This window comes from Lissotriton vulgaris, chromosome 5 (assembly GCF_964263255.1).
Source record: "Lissotriton vulgaris chromosome 5, aLisVul1.2, whole genome shotgun sequence".
NCBI classification, from domain to species: domain Eukaryota; kingdom Metazoa; phylum Chordata; class Amphibia; order Caudata; family Salamandridae; genus Lissotriton; species Lissotriton vulgaris.
In genome coordinates, this window is record NC_141693.1 from 167982640 (window position 1) to 168008940 (window position 26301).

Consider the following 26301-nt stretch of genomic DNA (forward strand, 5'->3'; position numbering starts at 1 on the left):
AATCACTATGTGTAAGTGTAGGGGAGTACAGTCACTGCACTGCTGTATTGGTACTCCTTGCGGTATCACAATCCTACTTGTTGTACCAATACACAACTCTTTAAAAGCATGTTTGAGCCGATACAGAGATATTCTTCTCCCACCAGGCATGTGGGTGATGGTGATTGCTTTCTGTTTCAGTGACTGGGATATCCTGCTGTACAACTGTAGGTTAGGGCGTGGAAGGGTTCTGCAATGGTGTCTGTTTCACGCTCAACATGCAGTGATGGCCACGTAGCATAGTATTCATTACTAGAGATTTGAAAAGGTAATCATTTAAGTTTCTGTAAGAACTCTCAAACCTTAACAATGCATTTGATTTCAACTGTTGATCTGTCAAGGATTGACATGCTACCAAAGAGGAATTGGGGTCCTAAGACAGTCTGGTCATTCACTATCGAATAGCTGTTTTCTGGAATATTGCATAAGGAATATCTAGTGGCCACAATATTGTCACCAAAGTATAAATACACAAAATGTTGAGAAGGTAAGTGCACGCACGACGGTATAGATCCACTATTTTCAATTCAACACCTACGTACCTGGAAGATGTATAAATCATCAAGGTACGTAGATCGGGGTATAGAACATCTATACATACTAACCAGTCGTTTTTTTGGTCTTCAGTACTCTGGTAACAATAGTGTGACCACTTGAGATTCCTTTTGCGATATTCCGGACCCACATCCCATCCAACATGATTCTGCTTTAGCGATCAGGAGATACTTACATTTGCTTCGCTGCACTTCTCAAGAGTTCCGCATATGTCAAGAACAGCAACAGGCTGGCCAGCCCAATGAAATAATACCCTTAGTGGCAGAAGTGAGGGGCATCCGGCAGTATGTAAGTTGTGCATTTGCATGCACAAAGCGGCAGGCACCGCTTGGTGCCTGCCGCTTTGTGCAGGCAAATGCAGGGGGGTACCATAGGTACCCCCCATGTGCACCCCCACCCCCCTTCACCTGTGGGGGCCTGCAACGGGCCCCCAAACAAAAATCTGTATGCCTTTGCACGTCGCTGTAGCACACGGTTTGCTTCCTCTCACATGTTTTTTACCTTGGATACTTGCACAAGTGCCACCTTCGCCTACGTAACGTGTGTTCTTGTGCTTGAGTGTCTAGCATATATTGCAGTATTATACCTCAAACTATACTCTATTTTCTCTTGTAGCCTGCACACTTGTCACTTTTTCCTCCTGTGCACTTTTTACTACCTCATGTATTTTTGGTAGCTCACATTTTTACTACCTCATGTATTTTGTTTGCTCAGAAGTGTCACTATTACCTTGTCTACCTCATGTATTTTTGGTTGCTCACAATTTTCACTACCTCATGTATTTTTGTTTGCTCACAATGATCACTTTACCGTATGTAACGTAACGTATGCTTTTGCAATCTGCTGTTCATGTAATGTTCTCAGTTTGTATCATTTCTGTTCCTATTGTAAAGCGCTCTGACGCCTTCGGGTAAAGTCCGCGCTATATAAAACTGCATAAATAAATAATAAATAAATATATGAGGAACCCTGCCGGGCAGGCACGTTCAGTGCTGGACTGCAAGGCCCTCGTGCACGCGCCGGCCGCTCCGCCCCCACGTGCTCATTAAACCTTCAGGAGCTCTCATTAAATGCCGGCTAAGTGACAGCCACGCTGCGATGGTTTGATGCCGGCGGCCCCGCAGGACTTATTTTCCCTTGTTTTGTTGCATCCCTTCTGTGTTTATAAGAGAAAGTTTACTTCCCGGCTTCGAACAATGAACATGTGGTCCACGCTGGCACGCCTCTCCATGCAGACACAGCACCCTGTATTTCTCAGTATTCCTGCGGCTTGCTAATGACATTAAAAACGTGAATTACTCCGTTTACATTTTTGACATGCCTTCTGGTAGAAAACATAAAACCAAATGATACAGTGCTGCAAAGCTTTGGCTTCCCTCTTCAATCGAGTGCAGTTCACCCACACATTGCGAGCATAGTGCAGATTAATGGGCTGGAAGTGGCCACACGCCCTCGCCTGCGAGGGGGTTTCTCTGTCATGTGGTGAGGCCATGCAGACTTGAGACACTTGCACCAGGGTAACCCCTGCTCCCTCCTTCAAAGAAGGAATGCAGCCCAGATCGGCGCAGCGCAGCATCTACTCACCACATAGGCGGCCGCGTAGAAGGGTTGGCAAACCCAATCAGCCACCTTTCAGGCTCAAAGCTAGGCCCCCACAGCCCCAGCACTGCAAAGGGGAAACACGGAATCCAATGTCTTTGCATACAACTCCATGCTTTATTTGTATTAAAAGTATTTGATGGGGCAGGAAGGTTTTATCTCAAACCTTCTACTTGACCTCCCAAACGTCTGAGTTTCTAAGTACCAATGCTCTTGTCCAGTCTTGATTCCAATGCGACTCTTTTATGCAACAACATGCACTCATTGCCCTTTTCCTCCAGTGCTTAATTTGTAAAACAAAAAGTGTCAGGCCCAAAGGTTTGCTCAGAAGTCTATGGCCTGGGCTGCTGAATGTCAGTGTGACAAATACTTAGGCTGCGTAGTCTTGAATCCACTTCACACATCTTTAATTAGATACCCCTTTCTCCTTTAATCGCACTCTTGCAAGTTCCTGCTTTCTCCCTTTATTGCTGTTTTTCCGTCTTTCTCTTCACCCTTCTCTCCCCCATCCCCTCCCCCAACACTCTCCCCATTGTATTTTTCTCTCTCCTGCTCTGGGTGCAAGAAGAACAGTTTATGGGAATTTAGGGAGAATGTTTCTTGTTTTACTCAAGGTGCACGTAGGTGAAGTTAGGAATAGTAAATCTATACTTCGCTAGAAATACCTTTCTTCACACTGTTGTAGTAGTTAATATTCTGGCTGCAATATTTATGTATGACAATATCTTGGTAGAATACCGTGTAGAATCCTAGAAAGTGCAGTCCACACCCCATATATAGTACATCTTAAGTTTTATTAGCTACTACGGATATCATATTGCCTGACTAATAATTGGTGCAGGATTTGCTATGCCCACGTTGAGCATCACATAACATAACCCCATAACACATTGAAGTGCCCACAATTGGCATTCTGATGGGACACATTTATCTAACTTTCAAGCAACGCCGCATATCACCTTGCTGTGCTATCCTGCCTGAAAGGGAAAGGGCAGGAATGTGCCGTATTTAACATTATACAGTGCATTCCTGCCCTTCCCTTGTGTTGGCGTACAATGTGCTGACTAACGCCAACACAAGCGCCCATGCAAGGGTGCCTGCATTGTAAGCAGGATTGTTTTTGTGTAGGAAGGAACACCTTCCTACACAAAAACAATCTGAGGCATTTTCCTCTTTTTATGTGTGCTGCAGAATGAAGCACACATAGAAAGAAGAAATTAACGAGGCAAAATAAAGATATTTCTCCTTGTTACGCCTCACCTGGGGAGGCTTAACATTTTGACTCATTCCCTGGTTTACCAGTAATGGTACATTTGGGAATGCGCCAAAATCCATGGGTGGATGCGTGGGAACACTCACCCTCCACCCAAGGAACGCCTCCCTGGATCAGAGTAATGCAACACAGGGATTTGTCCTGCATTGTGTTACTCTACATTATCAAGCCATGCAGGGCCACGCAAGGTGGCCTTAATTAGCTTGATAAATCTGACAATGTTGTTGTTTCGCTCTTGCGCCCTCTTGCATGGTGCATGAGCGACGCAACAACGAGAAATATTCCCCTCAGTCAGCTTTGTAACCAGGATGCTGCATGAACCAACATACCAGCCTCACCATTCATCCAATAGGTTAAATGGATTGCATGCCTCTTGCTAATGCCAACATGTCAGTTTGAGAAAGAAAGTTACGATATTGAGAATATAGAATGAAACTGCACTTCCCTTTAAATGATGTGAAGTCATGATGAGCAAGGGGATTTGTCAAACTACATGGACAAGCCAGAGGTCTATATCCAATATGTTTGAAAACAAGCTATACTTTCAAATTTGGAAATCCTCAAAAAAAACATATGCAACACTATTTAAGAAGATAAGAAGACCAAATGACATGCAGTATCAGCATCATAGAACATGCTTCAGAATGCACAGGATTATTGTTGAAATTATACGTGAATGCACACTTTTTGTATAGCGCATAACAGCTGTCTACACTATTCATTTTAGCAGAAATAGATATTGAAAAACAGAGAGCAGAATAAAACAAGTTACTTACCTGTAACTTTGGTTCCCCAGCATTGGTAACTTTCATAGATTCCCATGCTTTTGTATCATTCCCCGTCCTTGGAATGGGAGCCTCGGTAACACAAATAACACAGCAGTAGGCACAAAAGAGAAAGAAAAAGGCCTAGGCCTCATTCCCTTTTGCAGCATATCCGCCTTTTTTTGTAAAAGAAAACCAAACTAAGCATCAGCCAATCAGAAGAGCTCACCCCATAGAACCCTCCTGAAGGAACCTCAGATCCTCAGATTTTCGTAGCCGTTGTGTAACAGTAACAACGTCTGCTGAAGGCTGAGCTTTCCTCGGGGAGGAGGGTGGGCGCATGGGAATCTATGAAAGTTACAGGTAAACCAAAGTTACAGGTAAGTAACTTGTTTTCTTGCCCCAGTATTGGAACTTTCATAGATTCCCATGCTTTTGTCTCAGAGTAGCCAGCAGTAAACCATAAAGCACATTTTGTGGCACAAACATGTATATATGTATATGAATACCTCAGTATATATACTTTCATAAGTGAATAAGGAATTACACATAGGAAAAACCATTAGTACTAACATTAGAGACAAAATATGCAGAAAAAGGATGGAGGGATAGTAAGGAAAGCTCACCAATTAGTGAAAGAGGTTCCTCAGGACTGCTTGGCCCACAGATGTGTCTTCCTGCGCCAAGGACTCCAAACAGTAATGCTTCGTAAAGGTGTGCACGCTGCTCCAAGTCGCAGCTCTACAAATGTATCTGATGTGCACTCCTGTGAAGAGAGCTGTAGATGAAGCAACGGATGTTGTGGAGTGTGGTCTGATCCTGCTGTTCAGCGGTTTACCCGCTGCTGAATGGCAATATAGAATAGCACTGGAAATCCATCTCGCAATACTTTGCTTTGACAGAGGAAGTCCTTTGCGCGGACTACCAAATGCAATGAATAATTGTGTAGACTTCCGAAACCCTTTGGTGTGATCCAAATAAAATGTTAAGCACCACTGCACATCCAGAGAATGGAGTGACCTCTCCGCTGGAGTGGAAGGTTGAGGAAAGAAAGATTTGAGAATCACAGGTTCGTTTAGGTGAAAGTCCGAAGGCACTTTAGGTATGAACTTTGGATTAGTTCTTAAGATCACTGTATTCCTTTTGAACTGGAGAAAAGGTTCCTGTATTGTGAGAGCTTGCAATACCCCAATGCGTCTCATCGATGTGAGGGCGAGAAGGAGAGCCAATTTCCATGAAAGAAATTTCATGTCCGTCCGATGTATTAGTTTCAAAGGGATCTTTCATGAGTTGTTGGAGAACCAAATTCAAATGCCAAGTGGGAGGCGGAGGCCTCACCGGGGGAAAGACTTGGAATAAGCCCTTGAGAAATTGTTTAATTATCCTTGAGGACCACAGAGATGGTCCAGACGCAGAATGTCTGTAGTGAGAAATCACTGCCAAGTGAACCTTTATGGATGAATGAGCCAGTCCTGTCTTAACCAAAGACAAAAGATAAGGCAGAAGTTGATGAGGTTGAGAAGAGAAAGGGTCAACACCTTCCTTCCTGTACCAAATGCAAAATCTCTTCCATTTGAAACCATAATTCTTATTTGTGGAAGGAGCTCTACCCTGGCAGAGAACCACTCTTATTTAATTTGAAATGGGAAGGTTCATGAATTCTCGCTGCTCAGGAGCCATGCCGTCAGGTGCAATGAATCTGGATCCGGATGCCAAATCTGTCCGTGGGACATCGTGAGAAGGTCCGGAATCGTCCGCAAAGGAAGAGGAGGGATGAGCGACAGAAGATGGAGTTCCGTGAACCAGAACTGTCTAGGCCAAGCGGGGGCTATCAAGATCATCTTGCAATGTTCCACTTTGATCTTCCTGATAAGCCTCGGGATCATTGGAATGGGGGGAATGGCGTATAGAAAAATGCTCTTGACCAAGCTATCGAAAGTGCATTCCCTAATGACCCTCGATGGTGAAGCCTGCTTGCATAAGACCAGCATTTCTTGTTGGTTGGGGTGGCAAATAGATCTATTGAAGGTTTGCCCCATTGTTGGAAAATCTCGTCCAGTACCATTTGGTTCAGTTCCCATTCGTGACTGACTGAGGATAGTCTGCTTAGTCTGTCGGCATTTTCGTTTAGAACCCCTGGTAGATGCTCCGCCTGCAGTGATATTCTGTGAAGAATAGCCCATTCCCAGATTTCCTGAGCTTCCTGAGACAACGGAAGAGATCTGGTTCCCCCTTCTTTGTTTATGTAATGCATGGCCGTGGTGTTGTCCGTTCGGATGAGAACCTCCGAACCTCCCAGTCGAGGGAGAAATGCTTGAAGAGCCAGCTTGATAGCCCTGAGTTCTAGGAGGTTGATGTGAAGAAAACGGTGCTGAGGTTATCAATGTCCGCTGACATGAAGATCCTGAACTACTGCACCCCAGCCCTCCAATGACGCATCCGTTGTCACCACCTGAGGAGATGGATTGCTTACGAAGGATAGACCTTGGGAAAGGTTTTCCTGTTTCGTCCACCACAAGGCAGCTTTTTTCTTTGACAAGGTGATCGTCACTTTGTCGTCGAATGAACCGTGAATTTGCTTCCACTGTTTGTATAGCTGCTCTTGAAGAGGTCGCACCCTCAGTCTGCAGTGAGGAATTAGAGGGATGCATGAGGAGATCACTCCCAGAAGGGATTTGTAACGGCGTACTGAAAGATAACTCTTTTTTTTCAAGAACAGTGCCATGGTTAGCAGTTTTTCCTATCTTTCTAAGGATGGAAAAGCCTTGTTGAGATTTGAGTACAAGATGGCCCCCAAGAAGCGCGCAGTCCTGGATGGAACCAGAGATGATTTCTCCTTGTTGAGAGTAAGACCCAAATTCTGAAATAGGTTTGTACATGCCTTGACTGCTTCCCTCGCCGCCTCCCTGGACGGGGCCTTCAGCAACCAGTCGTTCAGGTAAGGGAAGACATGAAAGTGATTTTTCCGCAGAAAAGCAGCCACCGGTGCCAGCACCTTGGTGAAGATTCTTGGGCCGAGCGAAGTCCGAAGGGTAAAACCCTGAATTGAAAATGGCTCTTGGCTACTGTAAACCGTAGAAACCTTCTGTGTGCTGGGTGAATGGGTATGTGAAAATACGCATCTTCGAGATCGAGCGTGGCCATGAAATCCCCTGGATTGATGAGACGTAGTATGTCTTGAAGCAAGACCATCCGGAAGGATTGAGAAATGAGATAGGTGTTGAGCTCCCTGAGATCTAAAATAAGGCGCCATTTCTCCAGTGTCTTCTTTACCAGGAAGAACCTGGAATAGAAACCCTCCCCTCTCTGAGATGAGGGGAACAGCTCCACAGCTCCCTTCAGGAGCATCTGATGAACCTCGAGCTTCAGGAGACGCAGATGTTTTGACGGAATGACAGCAGGGGGCTTGGATGGTGTGATTTGTGTGAATTCCAAAGTATGGCCCTTTCGAATGATGTTTAGCACCCAACGGTCTGATGTTATCTTGTACCAGTTCTGAAGGTATTGAGATACCCTGCCTTCTACCGATGATCTTGTGGAGGTGGGCACAGCAGGAAGAGCCAGGACGCCGCTATTGCCTCTTGGACGTATCACGTCCTTGGCGATTCTGTTTCCCTCTAGTATTTGATCTGGAGAAATTCAAGGTTTGACCTTGTTTCTGATGATAAGGTTGGTGGTATTGTTGAGATCCTGAAGCACAAGTTACTACTTGTGTAACGATATATCTGTAAGAGACATTAGTTAGTGATAGATTCCTTACCTTAGAATATCCCCAGGCGTCAGACTGGATCCGGAAACTTTTGCGTAGCAATACCCCTGCGCGCTGGTAGGCGTCGTCTGCGGCTCCGCATCCGTCGTCGGCGTCGTGAGCGCCGGGATGACGTCGTCGGAGTACTTAGACGGCGCCCATGCGCGCTGACGTCAGTTCTGATAATACAGCTTTTCCGCGCCAGATACGCAGAGCCATGATAGAACTAACACTGGTGCCATGAAACTAGGGCCCTGAAAGGGGATGACCTTAACCCTAGATATCGGTTCGCAGAACGGGGAGGATGGGTGGGCGGTAAGGAATCTATCACTAACTAATGTCTCTTACAGATATATCGTTACACAAGTAGTAACTTGTGCATCTGAAAGAGACACGTTAGTGATAGATTCCTTACCTTAGAATAGATACCCCAGCAATACCAACCCCGGAGGTGGGTCTGCGAACCAATATCACACCAGAAAGTCCTGGAGGACGGAACGGCCAAAGAAGCCATCCCTCCGGACTTGACTGTCCAGGCAGTAGTGTCTTGCGAACGTGTGCAGCGAGGCCCACGTGGCTGCCTGACAGATGTCCTGCAGGGGGACACCGCGGCCCAGGGCAGTTGTCGTTGCCGTGGCCCGAGTGGAGTGAGCCCGCAATTCAGCCGGGGGCTCCTTCCTCGCCATGGAGTAACATGCTTGAATACACAAGATGATCCACCTTGAGATGGTCCTCTTGTGCACAGCCTTTCCCTTCTTCGCGCCCACGTAACCAACGAAGAGTTGGTCATCCACCCGGAATTGGCGTGTGCGATCTAGGTAGTAGGAGAGCGCACGTTTTGGATCCAGACGGTGGAGCCTCTCCTCCTCTTTCGAGGGATGCGGAGGCGGAAAGAAGGTGGGCAAAGTGATGGACTGCCCGATGTGGAAGGCCGTGACAACCTTGGGCAGAAAGGAAGGTCGTGTACGTAACACCACCTTATCAGGATGAACAGACAGGAAAGGTGGAGAAGAAGAAAGAGCCTGGAGCTCACTCACCCTCCTGGCAGAGGTGATGGCAACCAGGAAGGCCGTCTTCAGAGTAAGGAGACGAAGAGGGCAGTTATGAAGCGGCTCAAAGGGAGCACACATCAGATAGGTGAGAACCAGATTCAAGTCCCACTGGGGCATCACGAAGGGAACAGGAGGGAACATATGCGTGATGCCCTTCAGAAATCTACTCACAATAGGGGACTTGAATAAAGAAGGCTGATCTGGTAGCCTCAAGAAGGCTGATAGAGCAGAAAGGTACCCTTTAAGAGTGCGCAGAGCAGAGCCCTGCTGGGCAAGGGAAAGAAGAAAGAGCAGCACTTCCGAAAGGGGTGCAGAGAGAGGATCCACAGCCTTTGCTGTGCACCATGCCACAAATCTGTTCCACCGGCAGGCGTATACCGACTTTGTGGAGGGACGCCTGGCTGCCAGAATGATATCACAGACTTCGGGAGGCAAGTCAAATGGCCTCAACTGCCGCCGCTCAATCTCCAAGCTTGTAGGTGGAGACTGGACAGGTTCGGGTGCAGGACCGTCCCCTGCTGCTGCGACAGAAGGTCCTCCCGAAGAGGCAGACGAATCGGGGGATCGACTGACATGCTGAGTAGCTCGGGATACCAGTATCTTCGTGCCCAGTCCGGAGCCACAAGGACGACCTGGGCCCGGTCGCGCCTGATCTTCTTCAGCACTCTGGGCAGAAGTGGTATAGGCGGAAAGGCGTACAACAGACCGCAGCTCCACTCGCGACGAAAAGCGTCTCCGAGCGAGTGCCGCCTTGGAAATTCCAACGCGCAGAACTGCTGACATTGCGCGTTCTCTTCTGTGGCGAATAGATCTTTTTTTTTTTTTTTTTTTTTTTTTTTTTTTGTCCTCATATTTGCCACCAAAAAAATGACTCCAGATGGAAACTCTCAACTCTGCCAACACAAAAACAACCTTACTGTGCGCCCTGGAATATTTGGTTATGTGTATGGCCTTCGAGAAATCTCCCAGAGGTGGGTTCTCTTCTAGTCCAACTCCCCTACTCGATGTTTCTATACCTTGTCCTGGGGAGATCTCCTGGTGAATCATAAATTAATGGATTGGGTATCCTTATCCAATATAACAGGAGGATCTCTAGCGAGGTTTAAATATTATCAGTTATCCTCATGGTGGGGGAGCCAAAACTGGATGTCAGAAATGGAAGACTGTGACTTTTTAGATCTGGCAAATAGACAAGTAGGCTGGAAGGGGGAGGTCTCAGCGTGGTATAACGCATTGATTGGGGTAAATGATAGTCAAGAAGCAGAGATTTCTAAACTATGGGGAGATATAATAGGAGAAGGTCCTGAGAAACAACTAGAGGTATGGCTGGATTCTTTTGCAATCTCTCAGAAAATAATAAAACCTGCTAATCTTAGGCGAAATCACCTTTTTACGGCATACAGGGTATACTGGACCCCTTCTAAGCTTTCAAAAATCTCTGGAACACCACATGTATGCCCTAGATGTAAACAGGCAGAGGCAGATGATGTACATATTTTTGTAGAATGTAGTGAGATTAAAAATTACTGGTTAGCTGTCTGCATCTTTTTGGAGGAGGTACTTGTTAGAACAATCACAGGTAGCCCTAGGTTGATTTTGATGGGCTTGTTGGAAGAATATGATTTGACAGATAACATTACCCAGTTTATATTTTTTGTGATTGTCATCGCCAGAAGAGAGGTATGCAAAGAATGGAAATCCCCAACCCCCCCTAGGTTTGCAGAATGCTTAAAGAACATCATGGCCATTAGTAAAACAGATCTTAAATGTGGTGGAGAGGAGGCGGAAAAGATTTGGGCACCGTTGCTTAAATGGTCGGACAGTTAGACACTAAACGTCCAATGATTAAGCCAGGGGTTTGCGGTCTGGTCCTCCCCAGGACAAGGTATAGAAATAGATCTAACCAAGGCTCTCCCCACTGTCGAAAGAGACCTTGCGCCACGTCCGAGTTCAGACGCCATTCGTGATCCATCATGCACCGGCGGCTGAGTTCGTCCGCCCTGGCATTCAGAGAGCCTGCCAGGTGTTGAACCACCAGGGTCACGCCCTGATGTTCCAGCCACTGCCAGAGGCGCAGAGCCTCCTGGCAGAGGGTCCACGACCCCACACCGCCCTGTTTGTTGCAGTACCACATGGCGGTGGTGTTGTCGGTGAACACTTGCACTACGCTCCCCTTGACAGAGGGGCGGAATGCCTTCAGTGCAAGACGAATCGCCCGCAGCTCCAGAAGGTTGATGTGGAGCCGGGACTCCGCCGGAGACCAGAGGCCTCTGATCTCCGCCTCTCCCATGTGGCCTCCCCAGCCCTGGAGGGACGCGTCCGTCACAACAACGTGCTCCGGCTGGGGTAGGGAGAGGGGTCTGCCACTGACCCAGTCGCGGTCCGTGAGCCACCACTGCAGTTGCTTCGCAGTGCCCTCCGAGATCAGGACATGATCGGACAGGTTGCCCTGATGCTGGGCCCACTGAAACTTCAGGTCCCACTGCAGAGCCCGCATCCGCCACCTGGCGTGAGGCACCAGAAGGATGCAGGAGGCCATCAGCCCCAGAAGCCGCAGCGTCAACCTGACCGAGACCCGGGATAACGGCCTGAATACAGGAATCAGAGCCTGAATATCCCGAACCCGCTGTTCGGGTGGGTAAACCCGAAACTGCGCCGAGTCGAGAACCGCTCCGATGAAGAGGAGCTTTTGAGAGGGACACAGGTGTGACTTCGGCACATTGATGGAGAACCCCAGCAAGTGCAGGAGGTCGGCCGTAGTCTGGAGGTGACTGACGACTGACTGGGGCGAGCCTGCCTTCAACAACCAGTCGTCGAGGTAGGGGAAGACTGATATCCCCTGCCTGCGCAGATGGGCTGCGACCACCGCCATCACCTTCGTGAACACCCGTGGGGCGCTGGCAAGGCCGAAGGGGAGCACGGTAAACTGAAAGTGCTTTTGGCCTACCATGAACCGTAGGTAACGCCGGTGGGCCGGCAGGACGGGGATGTGGAAATAGGCGTCCTGCAAGTCCAACGCTACCATCCAGTCTCCCGGGTCCAGGGCAGCCAGGACCTGAGCTAAAGTGAGCATCTTGAACTTCTCCGTCCGGAGGAAGCCGTTGACGTTCCGCAGATCCAAGATAGGGCGTAGGCCCCCTTTGCCCTTCTTGGGTACCAGAAAGTAGTGGGAGTAACAACCACGTCCTACTTCTGGCCCAGGAACGCGCTCGATGGCCCCCTTGGCCAAGAGGGCCGAAACCTCCTCTTGCAGAAGTTGCAAGTGATCCCCCGACACACGGTGGTATTGAGGTGGCATGGATGGAGGGGAAGACTCGAAGGGGAGGGAGAAACCCCTTCGGACAATTTGCAGCACCCACCTGTCCGAAGTGACTGTATGCCAGTGGGAGAGGTGATGGCGAACCCTGCCTCCCACAGGCGTCACATGGGCCTGAAAACTCGGACTAGGAAGGTTTTGAGGCGGGGCTGCTGAGGGAGGTGTGGACTGGCCTCGCCGCTGGCCCCGACCACCGCCACGGCGGTTCCCACGTCCGCCACCGCGTTGCTGAACATTCTGCGGCGCGTGGCTGACGGTCCGTGGTGGGGCGCCCCTTCCGTGGCCACGAAAGGAGCGAAAGGCACCCGATTGCTGGCGTGGGGCCGTAAGGCCCAAGGACTTGGCCGTGGCCCTGGAGTCCTTGAAACGTTCCAGCGCATGGTCTGCCTTGTCGCCGAAGAGGCGACGGCCATCAAACGGCATGTCCAGGAGGGTGGCCTGGACATCGGCCGAGAAGTTGGCGGACCTCAACCAGGCGTGGCGTCGAACCGCCACCGTCGTTGCCATCGCCCTGCCCAGTGAGTCCGTGGTATCCAGCCCACACCGGATAGAAAAACGTGCCGCATCTCGGCCGTCCGCAAGGGTTTGGCTGAGTTTAGCCCTGACCTCCTCAGGGCATTGTGGCAGCACCTCCGCAACCGTGTCCCACAGAGTGTGGGTGTAGCGGCCCAAGAGACAGTTGGTGTTCACAGACCGTAGCCCTAGGCTCACAGACGAGAAGACCTTCTTCCCGAACTGCTCATATCTCTTGGATTCCCTGTCGGGCGGGGCCGACGGGAATGCGGTTTGGGAGTTAGAGGCCTGGATGACCAGGCTCTCGGGGGTGGGATGGGTGGACAAAAAGCATGGGTCGCCCGGTGCCGGGCGGTAGCGTCTGGCCACGTTCCTGTCCACAGGGGGGCCTGTGGCGGGCTTGGACCAAGTGCCCAGCAGAACGTCACACAAGGCCTCATTGAACGGCAGGAGGGGCTCCGCGGAGCCGGACTGCTGTTTGAGGACCTCAGTGAGGAGATTAGTCCTCACGGCCGCGACGGGGAGCTGAAGGTTTAAGGCCTTAGCTGCCTTCGTCAACACTACGCTGTAAGCAGAACCCGCCTCCGAAGCCACAGTCGGGGGCGACGTAAATCCAGTGTCTGGCGAGGTGTCAATACCACTGGCCTCCCCAAGCTCATATGTCCAGTCCTGATGCGACTGGCAATCACGTGCCAGAGGGTCCTCGGACCCCTCCCATTGCTCCTCGTCACCTGGCTCCTGGAGACCAGGATTAACAGCCAGGGCCTCCTCGTGGAGATAGAAGTCTCCAAAGGCCGACGGAATCGGCGCCCAGCGGCGCCCCTCCGACTCCTGAGTAGGACCGTAGGAAACATTGGGGTCGGCAACCACATCGGCTGCCGGGGACGACACCTGAAGGGACGGCGCCGGCGAGGTCGTAAGGTCGACCGGCGAGGTCCCGGATCCGGAGCCGGATCCAGCGAGGTCGCGCGGCGCCGGGACCGAAGTCGCCAGCGGCGCTGGGCCCGAAGTACCCGACGTCGTCGGGGCCGAATCGCCCGACCCGGAAGGACCTCCAGACGGAGCCGATCGGCCCGAAGGCGCCACGGGAACCGACTGAGGAGGGAGGGCCCTCATGGCCATGAGGTACCTCTCGACCTCCTCCTGCGACGCGCCGTGCCCAGGGACCCGAAGGTGTGGGGCAGGCGGCGACGCTTGCGACTCCCGCGGAGCCGCGTGGGCGGTGTCGCCCGAGTCCCCGGCCGCATCGAGCGAGCGTCGGGGCGGGTCGGAGGACCGATGGTGTCGTTCCGACCTCTCATGCCTCTTACCTGAGGACTTGGAACCAGACGATCGGTGTCCACTTCCGGAACGTCGATGACTCCGACCTAGCGACCTGTCCCTGGACCTCCCGTGGGACCGGGACCGGGACCTGGAGCGGCGCGGGGCCGAGTGCCTCAGCTCGAGACGCTTGCGGGACCGCTCCCGCCTAGCCTTCGACGTCAGAGCCCGGCAGTCGACGCAGGTTCGATCTTCGTGGTCGAGGCCTAAGCACTTCAGGCACCGGCGATGGGGGTCCGTGACCGACATGAGTCGGCCGCACTTCGAACAAGGCTTGAACCCGGGCATCCCTGGCACCGATAGTCGAGACAGTCGACTAAGAGAAGATCAAAAAGGATCAAAAACTATTCAGTCAAAAAGTGACTGGGGGTAGAGCTTCTTCCGGATCTGCGCTAGCTGGCGCGGAAAAAAGAAGAACTGACGTCAGCGCGCATGGGCGCCGTCTAAGTACTCCGACGACGTCATCCCGGCGCTCACGACGCCGACGACGGACGCGGAGCCGCAGACGACGCCTACCAGCGCGCAGGGGTATTGCTACGCAAAAGTTTCCGGATCCAGTCTGATGCCTGGGGATATTCTAAGGTAAGGAATCTATCACTAACGTGTCTCTTTCAGATCCATATGATGAGTACCGCTGCTACTGGTATGAGCCTCTCTAAGTGGTACATTTGCCTCTGGCACCTTTAAACTGAGCCTTTTGGTATTAAAGTGTACCCAGAGACCTAGCCGTCTCTGTATCCTTCTTAAAATCTTGGAGAGTGTCATCTATATGCTTTCCAAACAACGCCTCTCCATCGAAAGGTAGGTCCAAGATTTTAATCTGGATCTCCGGCCTGAACCAAGTCGCCCTGAGCCATCCCTGGCGACGAAGAACCGCTGCCCCAGCTAGTGACCGAAAAGCTGTTGGGGCAATGTCCATGGCACAATGGATTATCTCCATCGATGTTGCTTCCCCTTCCTGTAAAAATTTCCTTGCCTCACCTTTCGCTTCCTGGGGCAGTTGATCTAAAAAAGGCGAAATGTCACACCATAACTGGCGATCATACCTGCCCAGTATCGCCAAAGCATTTGCCGCCCGCACCAGAAGACTAGCCATTGGAGAGAATCTTTTCCCAGCATTATCCAGTCTCCTGCCTTTCTCAGGGGGAGTAGGCAAAGGAGCCGACAGGTTGCGGGACTTCCTCTGTGCCACCTGCGAAATCAACAAGTCTGGTTTTGGGGGCCCCGTCAAAAACGCCGGATCATCCTCTGGTGCCTTATATTTCTTTTCCAGGCGCGGTAGGACAGGGACCACCGTAGCCGGGTTCTTCATATCCTTAAGGCCTTCCTCCCATACATGTTGTACAATAGAGATGGATCTAGTCACCTTCTTATATGGTTCCTTAAAGTCATATAGGAAACACTCAGTGGCAACAGACAACATTGGTAGCTTGAACCTGCTAGATGCTCTCTCCATCAACTTATGGAACCCCCCGATATCCACCGGAGGGGAGTCCACAGGGTCTGGACATGGTGACGCCGGGTCCAGAATTACATACTCGTCCCATTTTAAGCCCTGATTAGGCCTGCCATCAAGCTTCTGATCCTCATCCGAGGAATCATCCTGAATGCCTAGTGGCATTGAAGGTACTTGTGGAGCCGGTGTTTGCGGCTGAGACACCACCTGAGTCGGCAACCCTGGAGAGATCATCACCGGGGTCATAGGGACAGGCAAGGCTTGAGTAGCCGGAATAGCAGCAGGCTGAGAACACCTTGAGTTGTAATCATGCAACATGTTATGGAGATCTTGCAAGAGAGAAGTTGGAACAGATACCATCTCTTGTCTCGTGAACTCCTGTGGCAGAGAAGAATGTTGATATGCACATTCCTACAGCTACTCTCCTTCCGAATCTGTCTCCTGACATTTCACCAGCAGTTGGGATGGACTGTGTGCATACCCAAACGATTCCTGATCCTCATAATCTGAATCCTCATCATCCTCCTCTAACAACAAAGCGGGAGGCAAGGGGGTAACCCTCCTTGGAGACATCATGTCCGGAGTAATTCTTGTCATAGAAATAGTAATTTTCTCCGTTGACGACAGTATTGTGGACGATCCCGTCGATAATGGAGCTGTTACAGGCAAACCTGCTGTCTTCGGCGTCGTCGACGGAATAGACACAGTCGACGAACGAACTGTCGACGACGAGATAGGTGATGACGAGACCGTCGACACTCCTGCCGTCGTCAGTGTTGTCGTCGTCGAAGCACTCGTCAACGACACCGTCATCGTCACCACCGTCGACGAAATCTTCGTCGTCTCTGTCGTCGTCGATGTTCCCGTCCACATCCTCGTCGACGTCGCTGTCACCACCGTCGAGGATACCGTTGACGATTCCGTCGACGCCGACGATCCCGTGGACGTCGACCGTACCGTCGACGAGCCCATCGACGGCACCACTTTAACTTTGGGCTTCAACGCCTTCGTCGCCGGAGCCTTCTGCTAAGTCGTCGACGACTTGGAACTCCTGTCAGACTTCTCAGAAGACTGAGAAGATGGCTTTTTGAAGGCTGGAGTAGTCTTCAACCCAGTAGACGGTGTAGATGGTCCCTCCCTCTCCTTTACACCATGGTGAGGAGAATCGACCGGACCCTGGCTCTCAAACTCTCTGGGGGTCTTTTTTGAGGCCTTAACTGGACGCTCCACAGAAGGTGAAGGGGAAAACCCTACCCCTTTTGACTGACCTTCTTGAAGATGAGGCTAAGGAAGACTACTCACTGTCGCTGGAGACTGTGTCTTTTCTGGACTTCAGCTTCTGGACCCAGGTGAGGAGCCGACCCTCACGGTCCCGGAGGGTCTTGGTAGAAAAGGTGCGGCAGATCTTGCAGTCCGCAGCCTTATGATCCGGATACAGGCACTATATACAATCTTTATGCTTGTCCTCAACAAATAACCTTTTCTTGCCACAGATGGAACATGGCTTGAAAAGGACCTTCTTCTTTTCCTTATCAGACATCCTGGAAGGGACAGCCAACAATTCTGAAGAGAAAACCTGAAGAGAAAACCTGAAAAGAGTAGAGATTGAGCAGAGCTCAAAGGAGACTCCCTAAGCACAACGTGCGGTAGAAAATCTAAGGCTCGGAGGTTCCTTCAGGAGGGTTCTATGGGGTGAGGCTCTTCTGATTGGCTGATGCTTAGTTTGGTCTCTTTTACAAAAAGAGACGGCTATGCTACAAAAGGGAATGAGGCTTAGGCCTTTTTCTTTCTCTTTTGTGCCTACTGCTGTGTTATTTTTGTAACCGAGGCTCCCATTCAGATGACTGGGAATGATACAAAAGCATGGGAATCTATGAAAGTTCCAATACTGGGGCAATACGTATGAATTGCTTTCTACCATGATCTCTACAGGGTTAACAGAGGCATTAGAAAGGGACGCTGGGATTAGACCTCAAGATCGAAAACCTAGCCCTTTGATCAGGCTACCTACATTTAAGTGAGCTGCAAATAAGGTATTGTAGTTGTCAACATTAACAAATGTATTCTACTATAAAGTGTCACTGTGCAGGTTCAGACAAGGTAATGGGAAGAGGGTTCTAATGAGCGATTTGAAAAATTGCGATTTAAGACATTCTGCATAGTTGACAAAAATGCTGGAAAGCCTCATTTGGATTGGTTATCCAGCTGCATGTGATTGACACTTAATTCTCTAATACTGTCATAAGGGAGGCCTATTTTGACCACATCCCAAATACCCTTTATAAGCATAGGATAGTAGACTGTTAAAACTAGGGAAGAGTATGAAACTGAGATACCTGTAACAGCTGTTCTCCAGTATCTTTCATAGATTCACATTCACATTCACTCCCTGTTGTCGAAGTGGGAGTCCCGCTGTACTATAGTAAAGCAGTATGTATGAGTATAATAGGTTATAATGGCAATGAAAAGTCAGTTTAATAGCCTATCTATTTCTTTAAAAAAATAGACCAAACTTGAAGTATAACCAATCAGTCGACAGCACCCTCTAGAATACTCCCAGCAGAGGCTGAGACCCTCAGATTTTCACACACAAGTGGTAATAAATAATCCAGATCTGTAACGGGAGCTCTGAGGAGAGTATAGTGGGTCGCATGTGAATCTGTGAAAGGTATTAATACTGGAGAACTGCTGTTACATGTAATTACCTAATTTTCTTCTCCAGTATTGGACCTTTCATAGATTCACATGCTTAAATCAGAATAGCAAGCAATTTTGTAGGTAAACATAGCAGCAACGGAAAAACCCTTGATGATGGTGGGTACACTCTAAAGCATATTTGTATATATTCTTCTATGGATTACTCTGCATAAATTATCCCTAAATGAAATTAGAATCATACAGTATACAACTGTATCAATACATCAGCAGAGACATTTAAATAATCCTTTTAAGTTACAGAGGCTCTCCTTACTGAAATAAATGGTGTAAAACCACCTGTCCTACAGCTGCATCACTTTTCAGGCACCCATTCCATGCAATAGAGCTATGTGAAAGTGTGGGTACTCTTCCATGTTGCAGCACAACATATCTTTTCCAGCTGGATGTCTGAAAACAGAGCAGCTGCAGTGTACATTGCCCTCATTGAGTGTGCCATTGTCCTTGCTGAGAGTAATTTGCCAGTTTTGTTATGGCAAAAGTGAATGGTAGTCAAAATCCATCTTATGATCGTTGCTTTCATAACCGCAGTACTTTGGCGAGACTGTGCATAGGAGAAAAGTAGTTGATCCGTTTTCCAGACTTGATTAGTGTGATGAAGATAGAATTTAAGACATCGCTTAATATCCAAGACCTTTCTGTTGGAGATGCCGGATTTGGGAAAAAAGTACGAAGTAGGATAGGTTAATTGAGATGAAATTGCGATAGGACCTTGGGGATAAATTTTGGATTTGTGGTTAAAAGCACATAATCATCAGTGAAATGCAAGAATGGTTACTACACTGTGAAAGAGTGAATCTTAATACTTCAGGTCTGCTTTGTGAATGGGTTTAAATGGAGGCTTCATAAGGTGGGAGAGAACCAGATTGAGATGTCATTCTGGGGGAGGAGCTTGTTCTGTTGGAAAAGCTCTGAACAACTCCTTCATAAACTGTTTGACCATTCTTGAGGAGTAGAGAGAAAGAGAATGCGCAGAACGTCTGTAAGTAGAAATTTAACAGAGGTATGTACCAAACCTAATCTGGCAATTGACAGGAGGTAAGGTAGAATCTGTTGAGGTGACACTTGCAAGGAACACACGTTATATTGCAGAAACCATGAACAGAATATTTACACTTTAACCTGTACATCTTGTTTGTAGATTCAGCTCTTCCTTAAGCCAACATTTCTCTACAGTATTGAGAGATATCTACATCTCAAAACTCATTAAATTCAGGAGCCATGCAGGTAATTGGAGAGCGGCTGGCTCCGGATGCAGGAGTTGGTCGCTGTCCCTTGTTAAGAGCGCTTGAATTGTCAGAAAGCGAATGGGATTGGACTACGACATCAGTAGAATCTCCATAAACCAATGCTGCCTGGGCCATTTGGGAGCTATAAGAATAAGGTGGCAGTGCTCCATCTTCATTTTGTTGAAAATCCTGGGTATGAGAGGGAAGGGGGAAAAGCATATGCATAAATCCCATACCATCTCATTGAAAGGGCATTTCACCACGACCCTGGTAGCGGGTATTGACTGGTGTAGGACTGGCATTTGGTGTTCCTGTCTGTCACAAAATGAATCAATGCTGGCTTGCCCCTCTAGAAGAATATTTTGTCCAGTTCTGCTTTATCCAGTTCACACTTGTGGCAACTGTCTCTGGTTCTGCTGAGCTTATCTACTAAGGTGTTGTTTATGCCCGATATGTGCTCGGCTTTCAGAGATATTTTGTGGGTTGTAAAACATTTTCAAAGTTCTTTGGCCTTGTACCTCCTTGCCTGGGGATGTAGTAAATGCTAGTCGTATTGTCCGTACAGACCAGCACAGAGGTTCCTGCTTTTGGTGGAAGAAAAGCTTGGAGGGTAAGAGATATCACCTTTAGTACCAACCGATTGATATGGATTCTCTTTTAAAATATTGACCATTTCCCTTACTCCTGTAGATCCTATAAGTGTCTGTCCCAGCCCTCTAAGGATGCATCAGTGGGGATGACGAAGCCAGGTAGTGAAGTCAAAAAAATTAGGCCTTGCGATAGATGCGATATCTGAGACCACCACACTAACATCTCTACCATCCTTGGGGTGATGCTTATCAAATTGTCAAACGATAATTGCAACTGGATCCATTGCGCTTGTATCTCCTCCTGTAGTGGCCTCACCTTGAGTTGTGCCAGGGGAATCAGACTGATTTCGGAAGAGATCATGCCCTGCAACGACTTGTACAGCCAAACTGAAACAGACTTACTTTTGGAGATCTTTAGTGCTACGTTTGTTAGTCTTAGCTGTCTGTCTTGGGAGAGAAAAGCTTTGTTTTGCTTTGCATCCAGATTGGCTCACAAAATCGTTAAAGTTTGAGTTGGAATAGTTGAGGATTTGGGGTAATTCACAGAGAAACAGTCTGTGGAACTGAGAGAACCAAACATTGGTAGCTGTGGAAACATGCTGCGGTGTTGAGGCTTTTAGCAGCCAGTCATCTAGGTAGGAGAATACCCGATTACCTTGTTTTCTGAGTGTGGCTGCTACCGAGGTGAGACATATGGTTAATGTGCGTGGTGATGACTTGAGGTAAAGGGAAGGACTCCGAACTGGTAATGGGTACCATATATTGTGAAGCAGAGATATTTGCAGTGCTTGGGCTTATAACGATGTGAAAAGACGCATCTTGTAGGTAAAGAGAGGTCATGTAGTCTCCGTTATTTAGCAGGTGCAGGATATCTGAGAGAGTAATCATACAGAAGTATTGTTTGCACAAGTATTTGTTCAGCTTTCTGAGGTCAAGGATGGGTCTCCAACCTCTGTTTCCTTTCGTATAAGGAAAACATAGGAGTAGACTCCCATGCCTCTCTGGTAGTAAGGGACGATTCTATCACACCCTTGGCCAACATTATAAGCGTTTCTTTTTTCAATAAGTAAAAACAGGTGGGTGAACTCCCTTTGAAGTGTTATTTGGTGGCCTATATACAAACTCTAGTGTATGTCTATAACTTACTAGGGCAAAAAAACCATTTGTCCAATGTTGTCTCTCTCCATTGAGGGAGGTAGATGGAAATATTCACACCCACAGGATGGGAAGGAGTGAATGTAGCTAGTACCTGGTCTAGGTCACTGCTTGCGACCTGCATCTCAACCCTGGGGGTCTGGTGCTGGCCTTGTTTGTTGTAGGGCGCTGAGGGCGGTTGACGGTAAGCCTAAAGCTTTTAGGAGGATCTATATTGAGATTGCTGATATTGATGGGAGCACTGATAACCTCCTTTGTAATTAAAGAAACCTCATCCTTGAGCCCCCAAAAGGGCAACTTCTTAAATTGAAGGGTACCTATGAACATAGCTGTATCTGTGTCCATTTTTATTGCGAGAAGCTCAACATCTACATGCTTCCCAATAGCTTTTCTCCTTTATAAGCCATGTCCAATATTTTCGATTGTACCTCTGGTCTGAACAACGTTGTTTTATTCCATCCTTGGCATCTCAAGACCACTGATCCGGCTAAATAGCGAAAGCCTGTTGAGGCAATGTCCATTTCGCGATTGATAATTTCCAAGTAAGTGTGCTCCCCTTCCTGGAAAATCTTTCTCGCTGCTGCCTTTCTGTCCTCAGGTATTAAGTCAATGAGGTTGCTGACATCAGACCACATCTGCCGATCATAGTGCCCTGGGATAGACAGTGAGTTGGCTGCTCGAACGTTGATGGTAGACGTAAGGGAAAATCTCTTTCCTAAGTTGTCTAAGTGCCTGCCTTCCTAGTCTGGTGGTGCAGATATGGGGGCCGAAGGGTTTTTGGCTACCCTTTGAACAGCTTGCGAGATCACAGTATCAAGTTTGAGATGACCCATGAGGCAAACGAGGGAATCCTCAGTAGCTTTACACTTGTTGTCCATGTGGGGTGGTACTGTGACTGCCATAGCAGGGTTTTTCATTATTTTAATCCACCTCCCAGGTATAGTCAATGATGGGGATGGCTCTTATTGACTTCCATGCTTGTTCTTTGAAGTCCTAGAGAAAACAGTCTGAGTGTTGAATAGAGGTTGGGAGATGAAAACATATCAGAGCCCGATCCATTAGGTTATGGAAACCCTGTATGTCCTCTGAGGGACAATCTGAAGGATGAGGCGGTGGAGGGCGACTGAGAATGGACAAGGAAGTTGTCCCACTCATCTTGTATGGGTTGCAGTTCAGGGAGCTCACCTTTGTCCTTTTCATCATCAGAAGATATTAGATCATCTCTTGGTGTCGCCGCTATATTTGACGCAGATTTCATCCTAGGCCCATAGGTGGTGGAATGCGCCTTGGTGTAGTTGGAGAGGTAGGTTGAGGTGGTACTATTGGTTGGTCCTTTGGAGGGTCAGGAAATCTCCTCCTGTAATCGTACAGCATGGACAGCAGATCTTGAACCAGGGACATAGGTATCTGTACTTCATCATACCAGGGTTGCAGGTTAGGATTGTATTGATAATACACACAATGCCTCTTGGAAAAAGCATAACACTGATGGTAATACGTGTAGTAAAAAATCTGAGGGACTCAGCCTCTGTTGGAAGTATTCTAGAGCGTGATCTCGCATGACTGGTTATAGTTCAAGTTAGGTCCTTTTTGAAAAAGGACATAGATAGACTATTAAACTGATTATCATTGCCATTATAGCCTATTATACGGATCCATACTGCTCTACTATGGTACCGCGGGACTCCCACTTCGACGACGGGGAATGATTCAAGCATGCGAATCAATCAAAGATCCAATACTGGAGAAAGTAAATCTACCTGTTGTTTTGTCGCATCAGTCTTTTATCTGGGTATCTCCTACCTACACCACCTTTTGCACCATAGTGTTTTCTATAATAAACTAATTATTCTACTGTAGCTTGAAGCATCTGGAATAAAACAACTTTAAAATACTGTTTACTTGCACCAAGTCCCCCTGTCTTGCTCCCTCTCTCTGGTTTGCGAGATGCCACTTTTTTCTTCTCCTTCTCTTGTCTCCTGTTTATGATCCTATCCTTTTCTTATGCTCTCTTTTATTTTGCTTTAAAATCAATAAACATGATTACGGTAAAAAATAAAATGTTGAAGAGCATAGTGGAAAGGCTTTAAAGCAGTTGTCCCCGATGAATACTAGGTGCCTTTGGCAAACATGGGGTCTGTGTGTTGATTTATGTTGTAGACAAACAGGCCAGTTAATGCCTGTCAAGTCTAAGCATTATAACTTTGCAATCATCTGCCAACGTCTAATGGCTCATTTGTTTTTATGGTGCTTGGTAAAGTTGTAAGAATTGTAATAGAATTAAACAAAGGTCTATCCTTAGCATCTGGCTGCAAAGTGTGCTTCATCAATATCGTTTAAAGTTGTGAGAAAAAATAACAGGAGGCAGAGTAAACGATACGGAAGAGAACATGAACAGAAGTAGTATGAAAGATGACATATCGCATACAGAACGCATCAGCACGACTCATCCTGGACATCCCCCGACATAGCCACATCTCCACCCACCTGACAGACCTACAATGGCTCCCCGTCAACAAGAGGATCAAGTTCAGGCTCCTGACCCACGCTTACAAAGCTCTCCACGACATGGGCCCCGAATACCTCAACAACCGCCTCAAGTTCTACACACCCACCCGCCAGCTCCGCTCCGCCAGCCTCGCCACCGTCCCGCGGATCCGTAGAACCACCACCGGTGGAAGATCCTTCTCCTACCTGGCTGCCAAGATGTGGAACTCCCTCCCCACCCACCTACGTCTGACCCAGGACCATCTCTCCTTCAGGAAACAACTCAAGACCTGGCTATTCAAGCAGTTGCAGCACCCCCCCCCCCCCCCCCCCTGCCCCCCCAGCGCCTTGAGACCCTCACGGGCGAGTAGCACGGTCTATAAATGTTCTTGATTAATTGATTGATTGACATAGAGAATAAGATGTAAGTATCCTGACCTCAGATGCTGCCGGTTGACCAATGACCACTGATGCTGGGCAAAGATGGTAGCCTGGGTGAGAGACGGACACATTGGAAGCCCACTGGTCCATATAGCCTTGAGGTGTGTATACGCCACAATCTTTGATGCTGGTCCTTCTCTCGAAATCCTCACAAACACCGTCTCCATCATGAAAGTAGCATCGGCTGGGCTCGTCTGCAAAGACACAACGTTCCACATCAGCGGCTGATACCGTCATTCTAAAAGCATTACTTTTGTAGGTGAAGCAATGCTAAAGTGCCCATTGTGAAAAAGTGTACTATAAATCACATTCCACAACAATGCACACAGAAAGGCATACCTGGACTTCAGCACACCCAGTAGCAAGCACAAATTACAAACATCTTTTACAATGTACTTGTAAAGGCTCCTACACACACCTCAAGAAAACTATAAATGTATGAACCACTATAAACAAAGCAGAGAGTAAATCCACAATACCCCTGGCTTTCTTGAAATGTTTTGTGGGTAGATAACACAATTAAAATCCAACAGCTACACGTTGAGTGAAAAAGTGTTATCGAACACTGACCCAGTAGTCAAGATTCATGTCAGCTTTTTTGGGATAGTCACTGACTTTGGGGCTAATTATGATGCGTTAGGAAACGGCTCCGACTGTCGGTTCGGAGCTGTTCATAACGCATCGTAATGAGACGATCAGATTCCCTTCCGATCAACCCATTATGATGGTGTCAGTTGGAAAGGAATCCGACTGGTCATTCTGACTCGCTTCCGATGGGCTCAGAGGGCCCGCCCGCCAGTAGGAATGATTTCAGTAATTCAAAGGGCAGCTCATTCCTCCCAAAAGCTTACAATGTCGGATTTCGAAAGCCTTTCTGTGCCGGCCTTTATGACACAGAAAGGCTGTCAGAATTCGACTTTGGGGGCCCCCAGCAGGGCCCCATGGGTGCACGGCCTCCAGTGGAGATTAAGGTGGCACCTAGGGTACCTTCCTGATGATCCCTGCACCGCGTGGCAGGCACCTTGAGGGGTGCAGGGATGAACTGACCTCTTTGTTTTACAATGATAGCATGCATTCCGGTCAGAATGCATGCTCCCATTGTAAAGAATAGGAGTGCGACCAAACAGTGGTCGGTCACATCTCAGTTGGTTGATCGGGACCGCTGTCAGAAGGTCGTCCGGTCCTAATACCAACACGATGATGGGACATTATAATTAGGCCCTTTGTTAATACATTTTATATTAAGAGTCTTTTTAAGTTGATGTAGATTATTTGGAAGTCTTGAAAATGTGGCATGGACCCAGCCTTTGTAGATGTAGGATGGATATTCCTGATGTACTTCATTCCATTCAGGTAATTGTGTGAAATTGCACCTCATGTAAATGTATGAAAATATTGAATGTTCTAGCCATCATGATACACATTTGGACACATGTGTACAAAATCTTACTTGAGCTCTGAGCAAAAGATTTTGCCAGAGTGTTTAAGCACATGCACATTATCTGCGCATCCATTACTAAAATGGTAGAAAATATTTATGTGGCCATATATCTTTTGTTACCTTCTACATAAATATTAAAATGATTCACACCGCTTTTATCAAGGAGTACGTCACACCTGGTAGCAGAAAACATATTTGTGCACCATACCATGGAACCCATGCATGCAGCACATACAGTCCATGGAACTAAAACCTAGAACATTGAGGTAACAGAAAAGAAGCAGGTAGTACTTTATAAAACAAATAATTAATATGCACACCTTTCTAAGCGCATGCATACTGGAATGTGGAACATTCCACACATGTCAATTTTTTGCAGTTATTTTTCATTAGCTTCAATGCATATTTACAAAAGAGAACAAAAGAAAACAAACAAAAACATGTGAACCCCAGTGATTGCACAAAAGTAAATAAAAACGTTTGACAGAAAAGGTCCTTATGTTTTCTGTTGCTTTTCTTAACTAGTTCTTCAGCATTCGGGTGTTTAAATGAATTATAGGTACAGTCCCTTTCCAGTAGGTAGGTGTTCGCCCCAGCAAATGCCCACA

General features: G+C 48.0%; 1 protein-coding gene across 1 annotated transcript in view; it reads right to left on the reverse strand.

Moving 5' to 3' along the window:
* PAPPA (pappalysin 1) overlaps positions 1–26301 on the reverse strand; it is an 870469-nt gene that overhangs the window by 194267 nt on the left and 649901 nt on the right. The window contains exon 10 of the mRNA XM_086921096.1: positions 24250–24446. Coding sequence (XP_086777222.1) covers positions 24250–24446 — 197 coding nt within the window. The remainder of the gene's footprint in view (positions 1–24249; positions 24447–26301) is intronic.